The sequence below is a fragment of the Chondrus crispus genome, genomic scaffold (genome assembly GCF_000350225.1).
Source record: "Chondrus crispus Stackhouse genomic scaffold, scaffold_234, whole genome shotgun sequence".
Taxonomy (NCBI): domain Eukaryota; phylum Rhodophyta; class Florideophyceae; order Gigartinales; family Gigartinaceae; genus Chondrus; species Chondrus crispus.
Window position 1 is genome coordinate 60,292 of NW_005179110.1, and position 13,639 is coordinate 73,930.

At 49.5% G+C, this 13,639-nt stretch overlaps 8 protein-coding genes; 1 reads left to right on the top strand and 7 right to left on the bottom strand.

Moving 5' to 3' along the window:
* Nucleotides 1-1,565: 1,565 nt before the first annotated feature.
* CHC_T00004500001 (hypothetical protein) lies at nucleotides 1,566-1,760 on the bottom strand. Its single transcript, XM_005715841.1, has one exon. The coding sequence runs from the start codon at nucleotides 1,758-1,760 to the stop codon at nucleotides 1,566-1,568; it is 195 nt and encodes a 64-aa protein (XP_005715898.1).
* Nucleotides 1,761-1,799: 39 nt separating this feature from the next.
* CHC_T00009309001 (Dynein intermediate chain) lies at nucleotides 1,800-4,512 on the bottom strand. The gene is made up of 3 exons (XM_005715842.1): nucleotides 4,215-4,512; nucleotides 2,116-3,701; nucleotides 1,800-1,928 (listed from the first exon to the last, which is right to left on the bottom strand). The coding sequence occupies exons 1-3, from the start codon at nucleotides 4,510-4,512 to the stop codon at nucleotides 1,800-1,802; spliced, it is 2,013 nt and encodes a 670-aa protein (XP_005715899.1).
* A 187-nt stretch (nucleotides 4,513-4,699) lies between these two features.
* Nucleotides 4,700-6,738, bottom strand: CHC_T00004501001 (hypothetical protein). XM_005715843.1 is given in 2 exon segments: nucleotides 4,700-5,529; nucleotides 5,530-6,738. The coding sequence occupies 1 exon segment, from the start codon at nucleotides 6,736-6,738 to the stop codon at nucleotides 5,530-5,532; it is 1,209 nt and encodes a 402-aa protein (XP_005715900.1). The 3' UTR covers nucleotides 4,700-5,529.
* Nucleotides 6,739-6,774: 36 nt separating this feature from the next.
* On the bottom strand, nucleotides 6,775-7,317 carry CHC_T00004502001 (hypothetical protein). Its single transcript, XM_005715844.1, has one exon. The coding sequence runs from the start codon at nucleotides 7,315-7,317 to the stop codon at nucleotides 6,775-6,777; it is 543 nt and encodes a 180-aa protein (XP_005715901.1).
* Nucleotides 7,318-9,188: 1,871 nt separating this feature from the next.
* Nucleotides 9,189-9,356, bottom strand: CHC_T00004503001 (hypothetical protein). Its single transcript, XM_005715845.1, has one exon. It carries the CDS (start codon nucleotides 9,354-9,356, stop codon nucleotides 9,189-9,191), a length of 168 nt encoding a protein of 55 aa, XP_005715902.1.
* A 77-nt stretch (nucleotides 9,357-9,433) lies between these two features.
* Nucleotides 9,434-10,047, bottom strand: CHC_T00009535001 (histone H2B). XM_005715846.1 is given in 2 exon segments: nucleotides 9,434-9,666; nucleotides 9,667-10,047. 1 exon segment carries the CDS (start codon nucleotides 10,045-10,047, stop codon nucleotides 9,667-9,669), a length of 381 nt encoding a protein of 126 aa, XP_005715903.1. The 3' UTR covers nucleotides 9,434-9,666.
* A 494-nt stretch (nucleotides 10,048-10,541) lies between these two features.
* On the top strand, nucleotides 10,542-10,910 carry CHC_T00009247001 (Histone H2A). Its single transcript, XM_005715847.1, has one exon. The coding sequence runs from the start codon at nucleotides 10,542-10,544 to the stop codon at nucleotides 10,908-10,910; it is 369 nt and encodes a 122-aa protein (XP_005715904.1).
* A 129-nt stretch (nucleotides 10,911-11,039) lies between these two features.
* CHC_T00004504001 (hypothetical protein) lies at nucleotides 11,040-13,340 on the bottom strand. The gene has a single exon (XM_005715848.1). The coding sequence runs from the start codon at nucleotides 13,338-13,340 to the stop codon at nucleotides 11,040-11,042; it is 2,301 nt and encodes a 766-aa protein (XP_005715905.1).
* Between the last annotated feature and the right edge of the window lie 299 nt (nucleotides 13,341-13,639).

The following is a 13,639-nucleotide window of genomic DNA, read 5'->3' on the forward strand; positions in this document are numbered from 1 at the left end:
ATTATCACCGAAGGACTATGACTACGACGCTGGAGGCAGGGAAAACTCTTAGGAATTGGGCATCAACTACTCAGATGCGAAACCATTACTGCACATAAATCGAAGGGCATACAGTACCCTTCGAAGGGTACATGACGTGCTGGAAGACACTGTACGTCGAAATAGAAGCAAAGTACATTTTAGTTTCGTCACAAATCTGCGATGAAGGGTCCTTCCACTCCTCCTGCGAGAGCTGTTCGCCCGCAACGCCACAAGCTCCATCTCCCGTGATGCGAGCTTCAAAAACTCACCTGCAGTACAGTATCAACCACTGGGTGCATCCAGAAAATAGCACTCTAACACTTTACCATTGTATGATAGTTTCAAAAATTGATTGTCCCCACCACCCTTGCACTCCATCACTGCCCTTCCGTGGCGGTTCCACCCCAGTTGGAACATGTTGCGAACTGTACACCCACTCGCACCCCCACTCGCCGACAACCTCCCCATCCCCTAATCCCAAAGCGAGCCACACCTTCCTCCTCAAACCTGGCGCCCGCATTCTGACACTGTCATCTCAACATGGCATCCCTTTTGGACGGATCCGATCCTCCCTCTCAAGCCAACCCGAACAAATCAATACTTTCCAGTTGCGTACTGCGTCCTCTTGTTTTCGGTCCCCTTCGATAAGGGCTACCGAAGTTATATTTCAATTGTTCCTGTATAAAAAATGGAAGTATACTGTTTAGCAGTAAGGCCTTCGTGATATTTACGGATACAAGGAAGTCGGAGTCTTTCCCGAACGAGAGAAGCACGCGCCAAGGAGTGGACCGCTGTGTGCGAGGGCGAATAATGGCTGGGCGGAGGTACTTTGGGTTCTTGTTGCGATGACGGCGCTTGCGGCGCATTGTTGTCCTCCTCCGGGCGACAAGACATGTCGTCAGAGCTGCTAGCGATACTGCTAGAGCTGCCAGAGTGTGCTTGCGGCTGTTCTGAAAGGGCATTGGCGAAGCGGGCATCACCGACAGCTCGAGAGAGGGGTCTTGGAATGTGGAACTCCAGTGCGCAAGGATGGAATGGGAAGTGGTGCGGGAGTGGTGGAGTGGAGAGGGGTCGAGAGGGCTTGATCAGATGGTCAAAAGTAGTCAGCCGGCGACCACTTTATCGGTCGCTGATTGGTCAAAAAAGTAGTCGAGTGATACAGTGTTATTTTCTGGATGCACCCACTGCAGAGCGAGAATATACCAAGTAGTGCAGTACAAGAATCCACGCTGGTCAGCGAGGTCCCCCTTTGTAGACCGTCTAGTGTCTAGGTGACAAATGACCTCATATGAGGCCATTTGACCTCATATGAGGTCACTTTTCAACTTATTTTTCTCGACTTGTGCTAGCTCAACAAGATGGAAAAAAGATACTCTCGACACGGCAGTTGACTTCTGCGTTGTGGAAGGGTGGAGTTTGGTGAGATCTGCACGTCTTCTCCAGCCATTTTTAAAATGCCCAAAAAGGAGCCTTTTTTGACCAACCTCAAAAGGTTTTATGTTGATATCTTCACAACCAAAACGCCTGTTTAAAAAGTCAACTCATCATTGATACTTCATTAGATTCTTAGTCTCTCTGTGCATTGAAAACCGCCATCCCAATGTTTTGCAAGATGTTATTGCCGAGCGCGTATACGTTAAAGAAATGGTGTCCAAACTGAATGTTTTAAAGTTTCGATTTAATTTATATATTTTTGCAAAAAAAAAGCTGGCCTCATATGAGGCCATGACTGACCTCATATGAGGTCAAATTGCTTGTCGTCTAGACACTAGCATCAATTAGCCCTCAAACTTTCTTCTTCGGTTCATGTGCTCATTTGCATTTTTGTAGGGCTTCTCTAAACAATATAACACTAAAATGTGCTTTCTTCGCGCCCGCAACCGATCTACTTTGCATGTAACCAAGGCCTTCAAGCTAAATTCTAACACGAATCAATCCCACTCGCAGTCCCTCATCCGCAATATACTCGCATCAACACTTCTCTGACCCTTTCTCCTTTAGATATCTCGTCATCCATTCCGCCCCTGGAAGCCCAGCAAACGCAGAGTTGCAAGTCCAGACCCCCACCTTGCCCTCTGTATTTCCCGTACACACATATCGGCTATTCGGCGCCCATTGCACTCTGGAAATCCCCACACTCTCGCTCCCCGGCACTTTGAACTGGTACTCTGTCTGCCCTTCGCCGCCTAACTTACCACTCACGTCGAACAGACTCAAAGTCCCAGATTGATCCCCCGCAGCAAACACCGTGGCGTGCTGCGAGCTCCACTTGACGTCGTAAACCGCACCATTCTCCATCATATCAAAATTACCGAGCTCCTTGCAACCCAGTCCCCGTCGGTAAAGCCACAGCCGTAACGTCCAGTCAGCTGACGCGGTGATGACCACGTCGTTGAGAAATGCTGAACGACTGCTGAGCGGATGAGCAGAGATTGCATGCACTGACGCTTCATGCTTGCCGCAGCTCGTCTCGGGCGTCCAAGACGTTCCCTTTCCTTCTAGTCGATTCACGCTTCCGTCCATACCGCCCGCAAAAACTGAAAAACTTCGATTGCTTCCTCTCGATTCCTCTCCATAAAGCCTCGCATTGTGAGGTAAATCTAGACATGAAATGTTCATTTCTGCTGCCCCGTTCTCATCTCGTACTATCGTTCGCGTGATTGGGCTATCCGGCTTGGACAGTGACCATTTGTATAAATAACCGCTTGTGGCTGATGATAAAAAAATTGGGGACACGGTCGATGACGTTTTGATTTCTGTCACCATTTCCCGGCCATGCGAACAAATTGGGTCCCATGCCTCATTTCCAAATGTGTTGATGGGGAGGCAGCTCTTCACTCTCGTATCCCACATCACGATGTTTCCACTTCTCGTCCCTCCGATAACCAACGTTGGAGAGATTTCCATTAGTTCGATTGCTGTCACAGGGGAGTTGGCACTAAGGGATCTCTGAAGTACCCCGCGACCGCCATCAAGTGCCCACAAAGCGACTGTGCCAAGGTCTCCACCGATTTTTCCATCCGACCTCTCACCGTGAGCAGAGATAACGATGTCCTCAAACTTTTTGTGAAAGTTAATAGCCGTCACGCGTCGCGACAATGTCACTTCTTCATCTTGTAGTGCAACTTCGAAACTCAAAGGAGCATTCCTACAGCTGCTTGGAGTGACAAGCTTTGATGAGATACCATCTTCTCCTGACACTTCTTCTCTAGATGCAAACCATCCAGCTTTTCCGGGAGCAAAATTGTCATCACCAAGCAACTCAGGGTGCATTGGCTGTATTGGTTGTCTCTTTCCAACTATTCCACGCCTCCTCTGTTTAAAATCGATTGCATCGCTCAGACTCGGAGGTATGTCAATACCTGGGCATACTGCCGTCTCCAAACCGTTCGGGGCGGGAGTCCGTTGACGTGAGAGCGATACTCGGCCGATGCTGAAATTTGGGCTAGATGTTTTCACTATGTTGCGCTTCTTGAGGTATTCGTCGGATCCATAATTGGAAAGGGATTCCACATGCTCGCTTTGAAGCCCCAGTAAGGCCTCTTTTTGTTCTCGCAATAATCGTTCTCGCCATTCTAGTTCGGTTTCCTTCTGCATGGCAGTTGTCACAAAACTTACAGCTGAAGACTTAAGGCTCTTCTTTCGTTGGTTCCGTCCCGAGGTGATGGTAAGACATTCAGCTCAGATGCAAACATCGTGGTAATGCAGATATTTAATTTCCTGTGAAGGAGCCTGTTTGCATTGATTGCAGCAGAGCAGAACAAGCATTTAGCTCCAGAAAGCGCGGGGAATCAGTTTTGGACATAAGAAAGTCGTCAAAACTGCTTATATTCTCCCATACAGGGTGCTGTACAAAAGTTAAATAATTCAGTCAGGAAAATGACGTCACACTGTACCATGTGTCGTTACTGGCGCTCAGTCGGCCACTGTGCCTCCCCGAAACAGAGTCTCTGTAGACAACGAGAGACCAAAGTGCTACAGGAGCTTCTCCGCCAGCGCTACCAAGCAGCGAAGCCTTTCTTAGCTGGCCTGCTTCCGGTAGCAGCAGCAGCATCTCTGGGCCCTTGCTAGTGCGAAATGCAAAATGCGGTGCTGCACTTGGAAGCGAAGCAGAAACGATAGCCTCGTGGACAGCGAAACTGGCAAGTCGTATTGCGGCACGTGCTGGCAAAACTGGATCACATCTCAGGTACAAAGCGGTTCCTCAAACGCGAGATCAGAAACGCCGAAGGAATCCCCGCCTACGTCTGGAAAGACTATTACGGAGAGCTGTGATCCTGAACAGGGCTCGTCCATGGAGGATGACGAGTCATTAGGAGAGCTAGAGGGTGTCCAGTTTCGCGGAACTTTGTATCTGGTATCAAGAACTAGGGGACTTGTCTTCGACTCGCAGCGCTCGTCGAATGGACGACTCATTTGCGTGGGTGATACGAAGCGTGGGATAAATGAAAATGAGGAGTTGCGTTTATACAAAGTGAATTCCTTGCCCATCGCACCACGATTTCCATTCGAGGCAACTCAAGATGATCACTGCGAGACACCTTTAAACGCGTACGAAGATATCGCATGTTACTTGACATTTTTAGCAGACTGCCTTCACAAGGACAGAAGGGAGATCAAGATATGGGACCCCTACTATTGCAACGGAGCTGTGAAGAGGAACTTGGCGAGGCTAGGATTTGAAAGTGTGCATAACGAATGCGAGGACTTTTACCAAATTTTGAAAGATAACAAGCCACCGGCGTATGACTGCGTTGTTACTAATCCACCATACTCCACTGAGCCCATCGACCATGTGCATCTCCTTCTAAAATTTTTGTGCAGGCAACAGAAGCCCTGGTTTGTTGTTCAACCAAACTATGTATACACGAAGCCGTTCTGGGAGCAGTGCACATCTACTATGCTGGCGGCGCCCCGCCCATTCTTTCTTACCCCATCCACCCCGCGAAAGTACAAGTATCAAACCCCAACCGGTTTGCGGGAAGTCTCTTCAAATCAACACCTCAAAACAAGTCCATTTGCGTCAATGTGGTTTTGCTGGCTTGGCCCAAAACACACGGAAAAATTCTACCGCTGGATCGTGAAAAGAAGGCATGATTCCCAGCTGCCGCTCTTTTTGGCTTGTACAGAATACTTTGTGCCAGATTCGTTCAAAGATTCCAATGACAAGACCAGAAGAAAGCCGCGCAAACCCAAAAGGAGGAGAGGCAATCCACCTTCGTCCTCTGCTGCCATTAGTGCTTCTGCCCTTCTAGATAAAAAGAACCAGAAGCGACGACGAAGGTCCTAGATTGCTGCGATATTAATCTCCATCATTCGCTACTATGCTGTACTTGCCAAAGCCGATACATATCTTCACAGACAACAGCGTCTCGCACGAGAGCAGTCTTCTGTATGTCGATATAGCCGCTGTGGTTGGAAGGGCACCATATGACACCCACTTCTTGCTTCCGTTGCCTTGATTTGGATGTATAACTCAAGCCAGAGTTTGCAGTGTAGGGTCACTATCTATCGCGAGACCGGGCGTCCTCGACGACCCGCTAAAGCTCCACCAGTTAATCTGAGGTCCAGTAGAGAGCGAACGTCATTCAAAAATGCGATTGCGTGGAGTAATGGGAGCAAGTTAAGCAGTTCCTCGTCATTCTGGTCATGGTACCAGGCCTCAATGGGAACAGCGTTTGATGGCTGAATAGAATAAGCAGCTGGACTGTTGTCGACGATAAGGACATCAGCCAGATTGGGGTTGACAATAGTAAGGTCTTTGACAAAATTTCCATTGCGTCTGATGCAGTCCTGTCTAAATATACGTCGCTTCACTAGGCGATCGGTGTCCAGCACTGTGATCAAGGGGTCTCCATATTTCTGCAGAGAAGCAGTGTAAATGACCACATCATACCATTGCGCGACAGTTCGCAAAAAGACGTCTAGGTACGGACGCTTGGACACGTAGAAAACGGCAGGAAACTCATCCACACGTACTTCCAAGCGAAGGTCACAATGCTCGGTAAGCTTGAACTGTGAGTGTACCAAAGTCTCGTCCAAATCTAAGACCAGAGATTTGCGGGATCGAGTGCATGAGAGAGCGGCGGGAACCATGAGTGCGGAAAAATAGGGAGATAAAGTAGGGGTAGTCTTCCCTTTGTTGAATTGAGTGGTTTCGGCATGCTGGATCTTATGGTGGCGGAGGTCCGACGAAGAGGGCAACGACGTGGCAACGCAAACTTTCAACTTCTTTCTCTTGACCCAGAAAAAGGAAGGAATAAATGACACCAAGACAGCAAAGATGACGGCCAATGTGTTGATAAGCCATGCGAGAAGCGGGCAGAGGAAGCAGTCCCAAAGAGCGCGTTTGGTATAGCTAATAACAGTTCCACAACCTGCGATACAAGAAAGCTTTATCTCCTTGACAGCGGCCGGGGAAGTGTTTGCGACGGTAATCTCTGAAATTGAGGGTCGGCGTCTCTTTCTTAACGCCAGGGGTGGCCCATGAGAGTTACGCGTGGATGGTTTCTTCCGCTGAGTGTATCGATAGGCGACCCGGGCGCAGGCGAGGCATAGGACGGTGGTTAGGACGGTAAGCAGCGAACGAGGCTGGACTGACCGGAGTTGGTTGACCAAGGCGAGGAAGGTGGATTGCGATGGATATTTAGGGGACATGAACGGTGAAGGGTCGGGGTCGACCAAAAGCGAGAGCAGAAGTTTTGAAGGGAGTTGCATGCAAGCTGCATCCCGTGGCGTGTCGGAACACGCGTTTCAAAGCCGGAGCGTCGCAAAGAAAGTAAAACCCAAAGCTGAGACCAGGCGGCGTGGGCGGGAAAGGGTATGTGCACCGAGAATGGCCGGACGGAGGTACGAAACAGAAAATGTCGACAAGCAAAGACGGAAGGAGTGCAGGAATGTGATTTGTGATGAGTGGCAGGGGTACACGAAGAGGAAGGCGAAGAATAGGTGCGGTAAACTGCAGGGACGGTGTGGAGCGCGGGGGTGGGTAAGACAAGCGGGGGGGTGCGGTAGGGCGGGGTTTGTAAGAAGTGGATGATGTGTCTGGACAAGAGGTGAAGTTAAGGAGAAGTGAGGAAAAAAAGTTTGATGAGGAAAGAAACCTGAAAAGCGGCTTGCATGAGAAGGGGGGCGAGCACGGACGGCAATTGGGCCGTTGGACAGTAGGGGGCCTCGTGACGCGATGAGCGACCAAGGATTTCGAGGTTGATGGAGGAATGCGTTGCAGCAACCAATTACAGTACAAATTTGGACATCGCACATGACATCGCAAAATGGCGTGTGTAATCTCCACATCCAATACGTCGTCGCCAGGTGCTCGCCATCGTTTGCATCAAGTTCGCGTGACCACGTGACGTGCTTCCTGGATTACTATTGGTGCCGCAGCCGGGCACAGCGCTCTGCTGTTCCGCCAAGTGGAATAATGGGCGCGTGGAACCAGCCCTACATTCGTTGCTTTTTGTTGGCAGATGGAATTGGTTGGTATGATCACCAGGGCCCAGTGGGAGTTTCGCCAAATGAATTTCTTCGGTCAAATGTCGAATGGGGATCCACCGTTTCAACGGATCCTGAATCTCGAATCGCAACATCCAAATCTCCACCATATTCTACAGTATTACACCTTTCACCCGCATAACTCTTCGTCACGCTCTCTGCACACACCGTTCCCGACAGGACCATCACTTTCTGCTCTGATGATCTTCATATCGCACCACCTCTGTGCTGCACTCTCGTGAACTCTCTGGGAGCACTCTGACAAGCTTCCCTGCACGCCGGCACTGGCTGACCTCAGCCGTTAACCTTGCTCGGGCAGCTACGGTACCTCGCTACCCAAATCTTCTGCGCCTATACTTGCTCCCATCTTGTCGTGCAGTGTGACTTTACCTCCCCGTCGCTCTCGAGTCACTTCGCTCTCTCACAGCAGAATTTAATGCTGCGCAATACAGTATCCCTTGCCGGACATCAGTGTTTTAGCCTCTTCGTTCGATTTCGTTCACACACTTGCATCTATACTGCTATCAGATACATACGTGTTATACTGCATTGTAATGTATATAATGTACTGTACTCTCACTGACACTCCAGTAGTTGTAGTCTCGGCCTTCGCTGAAACTGCAAGCTTCTATTCCCATTTACTAGTATATTCAGGAAAGGCTCTTCATCGGCACTGCATCCATTTCACCTCCTACCCTCCTTCCCACCCTCCGTTCACATACAGTTCCATAGCGAGAGGTCTTCACGCACACCCTTCCCACACGGAAAACATGAAACCATACAAAACAATGAGTCGCTAACGCCCTTACCGTCAAAAAGGGATCCGAAGGTGCCTTTCGCCTTACATTCCCCATAATTCCCTCGGACAGTGTGCCAATGACCAGCCCTGCCTACCTGGCATACCGCGTCACCATTGACAGTGTCGACTCATGAGCAGTTTCAGACCCTCTGTACCCGCGGTACTGTACACCCCCGTGCTGAGAACTCATGAGCAGTTTCAGACCCTCTGTACCCGCGGTACTGTACACCCCCGTGCTGAGACAATGCATAGCCATGCAGCGTAGTCAACAACTACAGTACCGATTACATGCACCCGTTATCCAATCATGTTGTGCATCCTGGAAGTGCCGCGAGCCTGAGGCCTTACAGAACACCACAAAACTCTCTGACGCACACATACTTGTACTGTAGAAATCAGAGAGTGGTACAGTATTGCGAACTGTCTCATACAGAAAATTTTATCTCGGTTCAGAGACAAGTGGCCCCTTGTACACAAAACCACACGTGCTTGTTGAAGCACACCGCGCGCTGGTTTTTTTTTTTTTGTCAGTTCGAATGCGATACATGCCCATCAAGTCTTCGAGATAGCATATGACATGATGTAGGTGATGTCATTGACATCACCTAGACAACTTAATGGCTGAACCGTTGGTTATTGGTTATTGGCTTCGTTAGTCTCGGTGACAAGCTTTTAGAGCGTGCGTTACTGTAACAAGAACGAGCTTCTTTACCTTCCGCGATCCTCTTGCGTGAAATAGTAATGCGCCTATCTTGTTCACCCACAGCTGAATCGCACTGGCGGCAAGCTCAAGTGTTCCGGAAAGCATATTCTAGCCACCCATATCAGCATGCGATGCGTCTGTGACAGCTTGCTCTGCTACGATGGTTTAGCATTAGCGGGACGAGGGGCTAGATGATTTAGCACGACGGCATTGTGGCAAGTCGCAAACATAACGGTGAGGGCTGCACTCCAGGTATGGTCCCCTTCGCACCGAATGAGTCGAGAATGGTCTATTTCGCACGGTACTCGACCTGTTTCTAGTTGGTGTCGAGATAAACATCACTCAAAGAAAAGCGCTGCTAGGGGAAGCTAGGGTGCTTGACCGGGAAGGGCGCTGTCGATGTCAGACGCAGAGTGTGAGGGTATCGGAACAAGGCATCGGGCTAAAGCTTTACAGGGCAGCCTCCGCTCACGGGGGAGAGGCTAAGGACTCGGGTCAGGAAAAAAAACTAACCAGCTCAGACTGATTCTGGGAGCAATACGAATAAGTCAAGACAAGTTCGATCAAACTAGGTGTAAAAATACACCTTTGTCTGTCGTTGCGACAGATTGGTTTTCAGCTGCACAGCTTGTCAGACAGGGCGGCGGACTTAGCTGGAGCTGTACTTGGTAACAGCCTTGGTTCCCTCGGACACAGCATGCTTGGCGAGCTCACCCGGAAGGAGGAGACGGACGGCGGTCTGGATTTCACGGGAAGTGAGCGTCTTGGTATTGTTGTACGAGGCGAGCTTGGCAGACTCAGAAGCAATGCGTTCGAACAAGTCGGCGACGAAAGAGTTCATGATGCTCATGGCCTTTGAAGAGATACCGGTGTCGGGGTGGACCTGCTTCAACACCTTGTAGATGTAGATCGAGTAGGATTCGTTCCTCTTCTTCCTCTTAGTAGTCTTTTCAACGGCGCCACCAGAGACACCTTTCTTAGCGATTTTCTTCTCTGCGGTGGGAACGCCCTTATTTCCTTTGGGAGCCATTTCGGGAGTTTGGGAGTTTGAGAAGTGGGTTAACTTTGATTTTCAGACGACGGAGAAGGCTGTTGCGATGGATTGTGGAGTTCGAGGTGAGGAGGTCAGAAGGTTTAAGTACTCCCCGCCATCATTTGAAGAGAGAAGAGCCCGCCAAAATGAGCATTTATCTTTTCGCGCGCTTTTCACTCCAATACGAATAGAATGAGGCGATTGGATAGAAGGGGAGTCTCAAAAGAGCCAATAGATTTCCAGAATGCAAATCTCGCCGTTCATTGGTCATTTTAGCAGTCCCATGCGATGCGCTTCGAATATGCTTGGCGCAACTTCCAAACTCTGAAGCGTGCGCTTGGAACCCATCGACTCCCCTTGGCGCCCTTGACTCTGATCAGACTTGTATTTAAACTGTCACCGGTAGAGTAACCGGAACACTCCCCCACCCACCGACACCCCTCGACCCCTGATCTCTATTCCACGCATCGATTCTCCCACATCAATCAGCTATGGCTCCCAAGAAAGCTTCGCAGACTCGCTCGAGCAAGGCCGGCCTTCAGTTCCCCGTCGGTCGTATCCATCGTTTCCTTCGCAAGGGTGGGTACGCTGATCGCGTTGGCGCCGGCGCCCCCGTCTACATGGCAGCGGTCATGGAATACCTTACCGCTGAGGTGCTGGAACTTGCCGGCAACGCTGCTCGTGACAACAAGAAGACCCGTATCATTCCCCGCCACATTCAGCTCGCTGTTCGCAACGATGAGGAATTGAACAAGCTTCTCGGTGGTGTCACCATTGCCTCCGGTGGTGTTATTCCCAACATTCACACGGTTCTCATGCCGCGCAAGAAGTCCAAGGGTGACGCCTCCCAGGAAGTCTAAGTTTATTCATCCGATGCTTCCCGACTTTAAATAAGTCTCCGGTTAAGATACCGAACAAACAGGTGTATTTTTACACCTCGACTGTCTATAACTTGTTTGGCTCTTTTAATCGCTTATTCGTCGTCCATTTCAGCGCACTCTTCGCGCCACTGTCAATCCATCTCCAAAAGGTAGCACGACCTGATCGAGGCGGTCATCATCTTTGACACTCTTATTGAAACCGTGTAGTTTCTTAGCTGTTCTACGAACGTTCTTCAGATTCCTCACCCGTTTTCTAGCCATCTCTTTGTGTATGGATGAGTCGTCTTCGTCACCGTTGAACCACATGCTTGAAACCTCCCCCCGAAACAGTATGTTGTCACACAGGAGTAAACCACCTACCCGAAGAAGATTTCTGTCCAATAAAAGGTCTTTGTACGCTTGATAACCCCCCTTGTCAGCGTCAATAAACGCAATATCGAATGGCAATTGTTCTAAATTCTCCAGCGTATCAATGGCTGTGCCGCGAAGCAAAATAATTTTCGAGTCATGCTGAGAGGCCTCAAAAAAACGCTCAGCTACATCGCTTACTTCATCATCGTACTCGCATGTGACTAGTACTCCCGAAGTTGGGAGCGCGGAAGCCATAGCCAGAGTGGCATATCCCGTGAAAGTTCCAATTTCTATGACGCGTGTCGCATTCGTTATCTGAATCAGCATTCTTAAGAAACAGGCTTGAGTATGGCTGCTCAGCATTCGTGCCCTGCTCGGGAACTTTTCTATGGTTGCTTCTCGGATGCTTCGGAGAAGAGGACTCTCGTCAGTAGAAAATGCGTCTGCGTACAAATCATTGATGGACTGACTTCTAGTACACGTTTCCTTTGACGAGGGAGCTTCAAGGAGACCTGCGTTTCTGACAAGCGATTCTCGACAATTCTCTGAGCATGCTCCTCGCATCTCCGTGGCACAATCCGCACACTGGACGAACATCCTATCGTCAAAAGCCCTTGGGCAAGCCAAATTCGCACAATCTGTTTGAATGTTACATGGCTCTCCGCAATTTGCGCACTGAGTCAGCAAATCTTCCGTGATTGTTTCACCCATCCTTCCATCAAAAACGTGATTGACTCCTTTAAATATAGACTCATGTATTCGTCCGTTTTCCTTCAACCTTCGCGCGTAGGAAACAACTCCTCCCTGCAAGCGGCCAGTATTGTTGAAACCCATTTTCTGTTCAAGAAACGCGTTTACTTTAACGCATCGAATACCGCCGGTGCAATAGGTCAGGATCTTCTTGTTGCGGTCTTCATGCTGCAGTCGCTTCTCTAGCTTATCCCATGTCTCTTTGAAAGTGCTTGTGTCCAATGTTTCGGCCCCTTCGAATCTTCCGATGTCACTCTCATAATTATTTCTGCAATCCAAAAGGACGACGTCGTGTGGCTTCTCCGCCAAAGTCCGGTGCCACTCTTCTGGTGGCACCTCTCTTCCAGACTTAGCCCAGTCCAATGGTTCATCGAAGCCATCAGCCAGGACCTTTTCTCTGGGACGTACATGTAGCTTTTCGAATGGTTGTTCTATCTGATGGACGATGCCATCCGTGTTTAAAAAGACGCCGACGATCTCAGATGGAATCAGAGGTGCACCACGCTCAATCCAAGATCCATTCATGGCGTCCTGAAAATCTTTTAGCACAGGCTCTGGGACGGCAAGCTGAGCGTTGACCCCTTCCCTTGCGACGTACACTCGCCCTTTCACACCCATTTTGGACCACCATTTCTGCAGTATCTCGCTGGTTACATGGGGATTTTCAATTGTCGTAAACTTGTAAAAGCTAATCATGTGAAGCATAGTGCCGTGGTTGCTCATCGCTTGGCGTGCTTTTTCCGCGACTGCGCGTACCCTTGGTGACAGCGGGGGTTTCGGCGGGGGTGTGTTGTGAGGGATGACCTCAATGAAAATCGCGGTACCCACTCTTTCACACTTCTCCAGCCCCTGTTTCAAGTCTGTTGAGGTGTGAACCGCCGCACCCCCACCAATCTTCATGTCAAAGCCATCTGAAACACGCAAAAAACCGCGTTGCTCTAGCTCAGGAAATATACTCACAAGCCCTGCTCGCACACGACCACGAAAAACTCCAACATCGGATATATGGGCCCTTTCTAGAAATACCTTGACCCGCGCCATGCGCGACGTGAGGCAGCATCGATCCCTAACATATCTAGGAATTGTCACAACAGCACTCACCAAGTGATCATGACGGGTATCATAGTTCTTTTTCACGTCCAGGTGAGCACGCTTTCTTGATTGTCCCAAGGAACGACGTCTTTCGCGGGCGGTTAGTTTTGCTTCTACCAGGGTGCGATTTTGGGGTTTTGATAGAATTGGATATCCCAACCGTCCAAAAAGCTGACGCCCGAAAAATAATGTCGGGGGAGCAAAGGCAAATTTCATTTTGCTGGATTGATTGGCATGCTGCACTCTGGTGAGATATTAATTGGAGAGAAACGAAAGATCCTCTCCTTCTGAAATGCAACAGGCACGATCAGCAAAAGTTACTTCAAGGAAGATATGTTGTATGTCGATAAAGGGTGGCGTGATCGGTTCACGAGTATCTTACCTAGCCCGGTACATGCAAATGAAGAGAGAGCACGGCATGTTGCCGAGCACAAAGTTTGTTGCCATGCTCTAAACTACAGTAGGGTGAGCGAAAAACGTTCACGAGATCTGATGGCTCGCTTTGAAATTTTCGA

Bases quoted from the DNA above. Each gene is read 5' to 3' on its own strand.
- CHC_T00004500001 (XM_005715841.1), bottom strand. From the start codon at position 1,760: ATGAGGTCAGTCATGGCCTCATATGAGGCCAGCTTTTTTTTTGCAAAA.
- CHC_T00009309001 (XM_005715842.1), bottom strand. From the start codon at position 4,512: ATGGGCAAGGAATTCACTTTGTATAAACGCAACTCCTCATTTTCATTT. The intron at 3,702-4,214 runs GTACCTGAGATG...TTTGCATCTGAG, and splicing joins CGCGTTTGAGGAACCGCTTT to CTGAATGTCTTACCATCACC. The intron at 1,929-2,115 runs GTGTGTACGGGA...TTTAGCTTGAAG, and splicing joins GGGCGCCGAATAGCCGATAT to GCCTTGGTTACATGCAAAGT.
- CHC_T00004501001 (XM_005715843.1), bottom strand. From the start codon at position 6,738: ATGCAACTCCCTTCAAAACTTCTGCTCTCGCTTTTGGTCGACCCCGAC.
- CHC_T00004502001 (XM_005715844.1), bottom strand. From the start codon at position 7,317: ATGTGGAGATTACACACGCCATTTTGCGATGTCATGTGCGATGTCCAA.
- CHC_T00004503001 (XM_005715845.1), bottom strand. From the start codon at position 9,356: ATGTTTATCTCGACACCAACTAGAAACAGGTCGAGTACCGTGCGAAAT.
- CHC_T00009535001 (XM_005715846.1), bottom strand. From the start codon at position 10,047: ATGGCTCCCAAAGGAAATAAGGGCGTTCCCACCGCAGAGAAGAAAATC.
- CHC_T00009247001 (XM_005715847.1), top strand. From the start codon at position 10,542: ATGGCTCCCAAGAAAGCTTCGCAGACTCGCTCGAGCAAGGCCGGCCTT.
- CHC_T00004504001 (XM_005715848.1), bottom strand. From the start codon at position 13,340: ATGAAATTTGCCTTTGCTCCCCCGACATTATTTTTCGGGCGTCAGCTT.